The sequence below is a fragment of the Aethalodelphis obliquidens genome, unplaced genomic scaffold, assembly GCF_003676395.1.
Source record: "Aethalodelphis obliquidens isolate GAN/ISIS:26980383/991018 unplaced genomic scaffold, ASM367639v1 scaffold45, whole genome shotgun sequence".
Taxonomy (NCBI): Eukaryota; Metazoa; Chordata; class Mammalia; order Artiodactyla; family Delphinidae; genus Aethalodelphis; species Aethalodelphis obliquidens.
The window spans coordinates 16085341-16091359 of record NW_020837989.1 but is presented as its reverse complement, the minus strand read 5'-3'; the positions used below and the strand labels follow the sequence as shown (position 1 = coordinate 16091359).

The window sequence follows — 6019 nt, the reverse complement described above, 5'->3', positions numbered from 1 at the left end:
ACACACACACACACACACACACACACACACACACACACACACACACAATCCCTGGGCTGCCAAACCTGCAGGGCAAGGAGTGAAAGAGAAAGAGAGAGCCTAGGGTTCAAGGTCCAAAGGAACCCAGGCCTCCCAGGATGCAGAGAGAGAGACAGAACAGCCAGGAGTGGCAGTGCAGCAGCCTTTCCTACCCCCTGCTCCCACCCACCATCCCTGAACTTTGTCCTGGTGGTTGGTTGCTGGGAGTCCTTAGTCCCAGACAGCAGCCTTTGAAACGATTAGTGCCTTATCTGCCCTCCCCTAGGCATTGGCTGCCTTCCCAGCAGGGGTGTCCCCACCTCCACCTAACGACACTCGGCACCCAGGACCCTGAGAAGCCAGAGCCTCAGTAGGGGCAGTGACTCATTCTTCTCAGGCCAGAGGAGCACAGTGAGGTGTGAGGGGGCAGAGTCCAGGGAAGGGCAAGGAAAACGCCATCTGTGTCAACATCTGGGGAGGAAGGAGAACAGTGCTGAGGGTTCACCTGGAACCTTCATTGACAGTCCACCTCGGGGACCAGGGGCCATTTCCTGCTGAATGCTGTGGCCAGAGAGGAAACACACAGGGGCAGACATCACTGTCCCAGAGGCCAGGTCAGCCCTGACCCTCACTCCTGCACTGTTACACAACAGTCACCACCACTGTGGGCACAAATCACCAAGGGACACAGCAAACATCTGGGAGAGGAGGGTAAGCAAGCTGGGCTGTGTGGGGTGGAGCTGTTCAGAGGCTTCCCACAGTGAATAAGTGCACAGCCCTCAGCTCCTCTCCCTTCTTTTTCAAAACCCTCTGTTAGCCTCTGCAGGGTTTCCAGGCACCTGCATTCTTGAGTCAGACTGTCAGGGTTCAAACCCTGGTTCCACCACTTCCTAGCTGTGTGACCTTGGCCAAGTGACTTTACCTCTCTGAACATATTTCCATATTGTGAAATGGAAATAATCCTGCCTCTTGAAGTTATTTGGGAGGATTAAATGAGAGCCGATGCATTAAGGTCTATTACGTTGTAAAGGACAGATAGCTTTCCATCACCGAAGACAGCACTTGATTTCCAACATCAGGCAAACAGCAGGTGCTCATTGGTTCAATAAATAAATGAGCCAATCCCCTGCCAGTTGGGAAGACCTATGAAGGCAAGGATGGTGTCTGTCTTACTACAGTACTGCATCCTCATCACCCACCATGGGCCCTAGCAGACAGTAGGTGCTCAATACATGGTTGAAAGAATCTCTCTCTGCAGCACCAACTATCCTCTCTCACGGTAGGGGCAGACCTCACCCGTATCAGAAGGGCCTCCTCCTTTCCCATCTCCTCTCCCCCCCAGCCTTGACTCCTGCTCAGCTCCTCCCCCCACCCTTGCAGACCTTCTCCTGACCCTTCCACCCACACTCCGCGGCAGTTAGCTCACCATCTCTACCTAGCCCAGCTCCCCTGACCAAGTAGCCACAGCAGCAGCCCGTCTTCCAGGAGGACGCCTTACCAGCAAGACCCCCCCTTTCCAGCTGAAATCCCTTTTGGAATTGGGGATTGGGTGGGAGGGAAGGGAAGAAACTAAATGCAGCCAGAACTGAAACCGGACCTGCTCCCCTACCACCCCGCCCCTGGCAGTCTCTGGAGGCTCCTCTCATCCCTCTCTCCTCGATTCCACGACATCCCCTGGTCTGGTCGTAATTACACATTTCAATCCTCCCAGACCGCCACGTCAAGAAAGTAACACCCATCCACCCCACACACACCTAGACCTCTGGGCTGTCACAAACACCTTCTGCGCGCTCTCCTTCCTGGCAGCTACCAAGGGTTGGCCCAGAGCAGGTAATGGAAGGCTCTCGGCGTTTTCCGGCACGACGTCCTGGACTCTGCCGGCCGGGGCAGACCTCAGCCTACACCGCCGCGGTCAGCGGGCGCTCCCCGTACACCTCCTGCGCGCGGGGTATCTCCTCCCAGAGGACGCGGGAGAGTGTGTCGGGGGAGGTGGGACGGCGGCTGTTCTCCGCCAGCCTCCGGCTCGGCCGGCCCCACCCCACCCCCACCCTCAGCAGGGAGACGCCGGGCCTTCCCGAGCTCAGGGCGAGGCGCGAGCGCGGCGCGGTGAGAACGCGCCTCACCGGCGTGTCCCTGGTGCCCCCAGCCCCAGGGGCCGCCGCGGGGACTCCCTCCTCCTCCGCCTCTCGGGCCTCAGCCTAGGGACCCCCGCAAGCCGGCGTCGTCTAGAGCCGCGCAGCGGGCGCAGTGAGGGGGCGGGGAGGGAGCCAGCGCCGGAATCACAAAGCAGCGAGCCCGGCCCGGAGGAGAAATTCTCGTAAAACGGACCCTCTAGCGGAAAAAGGGGGCTTTGCCCCACTCTCAATCGTCAAAGACCTCAAAGCAGCCCCGAATATTTCCTGCTAGAAGGAATGGTCTCCGACCACTGCTGAAAAACTGAGGCCAGAAGTCTGGGCTCCCGAGGGTAGCTGGGGGGGGGGGGAGGGGTGCGAGTCCTTCTCGCCTGCCGGTTGTGCTCCTGCGCGTGCCGCGCGCGTGCCCTCCTGGTCCCAGGGCCTTGCCCGCACACACGACTCTGGCCTGCAGCCGGGACCCGGCGGAGAGGACGCCCAGGTGTGAGAAGGACACAGGTGTGTGGGCCCCAGGTGTGCTGGGGATCCAGGTGGTTTGGAGAACGAAGCTAAATGGTCCGAAGAGGGTCGCAAACACCGCCCAAGGCTTGCACCCTCTGCAAAGGGACCTAGGGCCCTGGAGCTCCGGGGAGGAGGGGTTGGCGCGGGCTGCCAGGTCCAGCTCGTTCCGGGAATTCCCGGCCGGCCGGCCCCGGAGTGGGGGTGGGGAGGCGCCAGCGGGGAAGCAGGTCCGGCCAGTCCCTAGGGTTCCCGCTGGGCCGAAATTTACACTCACTGTACGGCGCTAAGGGGAAACGGGCTCTAGGGGCTCTCCGGGTGGCCCGGCGGCTTCCCCTGACGGAATCTGGCCTCCGAGGGTGAGGGACAGAGCGTGTATGCTTGTGTGTATACGCTGCAAGGTGTAATGTGACACTGTTGGTGGAAGGTGTGTGTGACACCCAGTGTTAAGATGTGTGAAGCAGTAGATTCTGTGTTTGTGACCGTGAGGCGCTGCTGTGGGTGCCACTTGCTGTGTTAGGGCGTGTGCCGTCAAGGAGTGTGCTGAAACACTGGGTTCTGTGTTTATGGGTGCAGTCGAGGGGTGCAAGCGAGACATGTGTTGTGTACCTGTGTTCTGGCCAAGGAGTGTAACATAATTTATGTTAGGGTGTGTGCCTTAAAGGAATATGTGTGTGCGGGGCTGGGTTTTGAGTGTTCATCTGGAGAACTGTGGTCGTGACACTCGTATGTGCGGGCATGAGATTGCTTTTGTGTGTCCATGTCGCCGAATGTCACACCCGGTTGTGTTTTGTTGCTTTGTATGGCCACGGGTTGTGTGTCCGTGCTGCTGAGCGTGCAGAAGCTGAAGCAGATTCTAAGCTACTGACGGTGCCCCAGTGGGCGCTGGTGTGCGGGAGGTATGCCTGTGTGCACATATGTATGTATGTGTGTACATATGTCCGTGGTCTGGCCCTCCGGGTGCCCGCGGGGAGCTGGAAGCGCCTGAGTGATCCGAGCTGGTCGCCCAACAAGTGTGTGTGTGTGTGTGTGTGTGTGTGTGTATGTGTGTGCGCGCGCGCGCGTTGTGAACGAGGGTCCTTGCTTGCTACATCCTCGGGGACGGCCCCCCTTCCAACTGGGGGCTTTGGGCTTGCCCCAGGCCATCTCCATCCCTCGCGCGGCTGGAGCCCCCCTATCCCCGCAGCTCCAAGCGCTCCGGGGTGCAGGGCGCCCAGGCTGGAGCCCAGTCCAGCACCCGCTCTCCTCGTTCGGCTATTTGCGACGGACCTTGGAGGCCAGGGTGCCCCAGCCGCAACCCCAACCGCCCCCACCTCAGCCCCGGCGCGCTGAGCACCGACCGGGCCCCCGTGGCCTCGCTCGGCCGAGCGCCCCTCCCTCGGCTCCTGCCGGCCATGGCCGCTCCCGGCCGGGAGCCACCACCGCCTCCACCGCCACCGATCCTTACCCGCCTGTGGGCAGCGCAGGCCGCGGGCCCTGCAGTCCATGAGCCGCCACCGGCCCCGGCCCGGGCTGCGGCTCGGCACGGCACGGCTCTGGCTGGCGCTGCGGTTCAGGCTCGGCTCCGGCTGGCTTTGGGCACAGCAGCCCCAGCGGCTTCGCGTCCGCGCCGCGCTCCCGCTCCCCGAGTGTGTGAGGCGGCGGTGGTGGCGGCAGCGGTGGCGGAGCCAACGGCGAACGGAGAGCACAGCCGGGCCCGCCCCCTCCCTCCCGCCCCCTCCCTCACCCTCCCTCCTGGCCCGCCCGCCTGCCTCCCTCCCGCCTCCCTGCCCCCTCCCCCGCCCAACACGGCCGGGAGGTGGAGCTCGGGACCGCTCTGGTCCTGCTGGGAGGGGACCCCAGCACCGCTCCCCAAAGCCAGGACCCCTTTGGCTATCTCTCCCCTACCCGAGGCCCGTATACACAGACCGTCCCCCTCCCTGGCTCTTCAGTTTACACTTATCCCACCCGTGCCCCCATCTGGGACCCCTCCCGAATTCCTTTCCTAACCTCACTCAAACACCTGTCCCCTACCCTGCCCCCCTGGGAAGTGGAGGTACGGGAAATGTCTCCCCCGGTGCCTTCTTTTCTGGGCATCTGCTCCTCCAGATCCACATTCTTCCCGCCCAGACCCCCAGATCACCCCGAATGGCCCTCCCTTCTCACTGCGCTCAGGGGAAGTCCACCCCTCCCCCTCTGGCCGAAGCCGCAGAGCGGTCAGCGTCGGTGGCCGCAGCAAGTCTTGGGGGTGGGGCTATGGAGGGGACCGTGCGAGGGAGAGGGTAACGGGCCCCGGGGAGCTCCTCTAGAATGAGGACTGGGGAGATGTACAAGTGTGAGGATGAGGTAACGCGCCTAAGCTCGGGCTATTAGAGGGTCCCTCAATCACCTGCCCTCTGGGCGGCACGGAGCTGTGACCCCGACACATTTACCAGTGACATACACACATTCACACAGTCACATGGGTCCCTACCCCGCGAAGCCAAGCAGTGTCACGGCCTGTGTCACACGCCCTCGCAGTGCCACACGCTCCCTGTCACAATCACACCGAGTCACACACTGTGTCACACGCAGTGTCTCACACACTCAATACTCAGTTTCTCCCACTCAGTTTTGGCTCTCTGGCGCCATCTAGAGGTGTCTGAGCAGCCTGGGAACTCCTTTTCCTTCGCTCAGGGTTTGGTACCCCAGGCTTTCAAGTGCCCCAGTCTAATACGACCTCCAGCTTTTGCCACTTATAAGCCAACGCAGTGGGTTCCAGGCCAGAAGAGTGAGAAAGACTGTCCCTGGTAAGGCCTGGAACTGGGTGTGCAGAGGCCTAATATGGGATGACTGGGCCTCTATTTGCCATAGCCTCTGACTACTCCCTATCCACAGGCATTTTCCCATCCCTACCACTCCTCTATCCCTTGTCTCTTTCCTCTGCTTCCTCCCCTTCTGACACCTGTATTCTCTGTGGAACACTCTTCAGGGTAAGGGTGGGCTCTCGGGCCAGCTGAGGGCTGCCCAAGATCTCTCCGAGAGCAGCCCCCCTCCAACTCCCTTTCTGGCCTGGGCCCTGCTCTAGTCTGCACTCTCAGACCTCAGCCCCGGAATCCAAGATGTGGTGCTCTGGATACGAGATGGGGTGAGCTAGTGAAAGGAGGATCTGTCCTATAGGTGGTTTCTCCCGGTCCCCTGCAAAACTCATATGCTCCGCATCACTGAGCACAACTCCAAGGGAGGAATCAGTGGCCCAGAGACAAGAAATCTTCCACAGAGGAGCTGCCCCAGCTTCCCTGCCCCCAGCCTGTGCCTGCTGCCCACTGCAGCAAACCCTCCCCAGTCTGCTTGCTGGGAGCCATTCAAAGGCTCCTCTGTTCTCCTCCCTTGCTCAGGGCTGAGCAAGAGGC

The 6019-nt window shown here is 61.2% G+C and overlaps 1 protein-coding gene across 2 annotated transcripts in view; it reads right to left on the bottom strand.

The window, feature by feature from the left end:
* Positions 1–4306, bottom strand: part of PCDH1 (protocadherin 1) — a 25895-nt gene extending 21589 nt beyond the window's left edge. Inside the window, exon 1 of one of the 2 annotated variants that reach the window (XM_027081779.1) lies at positions 4096–4306. In XM_027081779.1, the coding sequence (XP_026937580.1) occupies positions 4096–4135 (40 nt within the window). In that variant the 5' untranslated portion in view covers positions 4136–4306. Of the gene's footprint in view, positions 1–1772; positions 4065–4095 lie in introns of those variants that run through there. The other variant, XM_027081778.1, reaches the window with a different exon arrangement.
* Positions 4307–6019: the final 1713 nt, after the last annotated feature.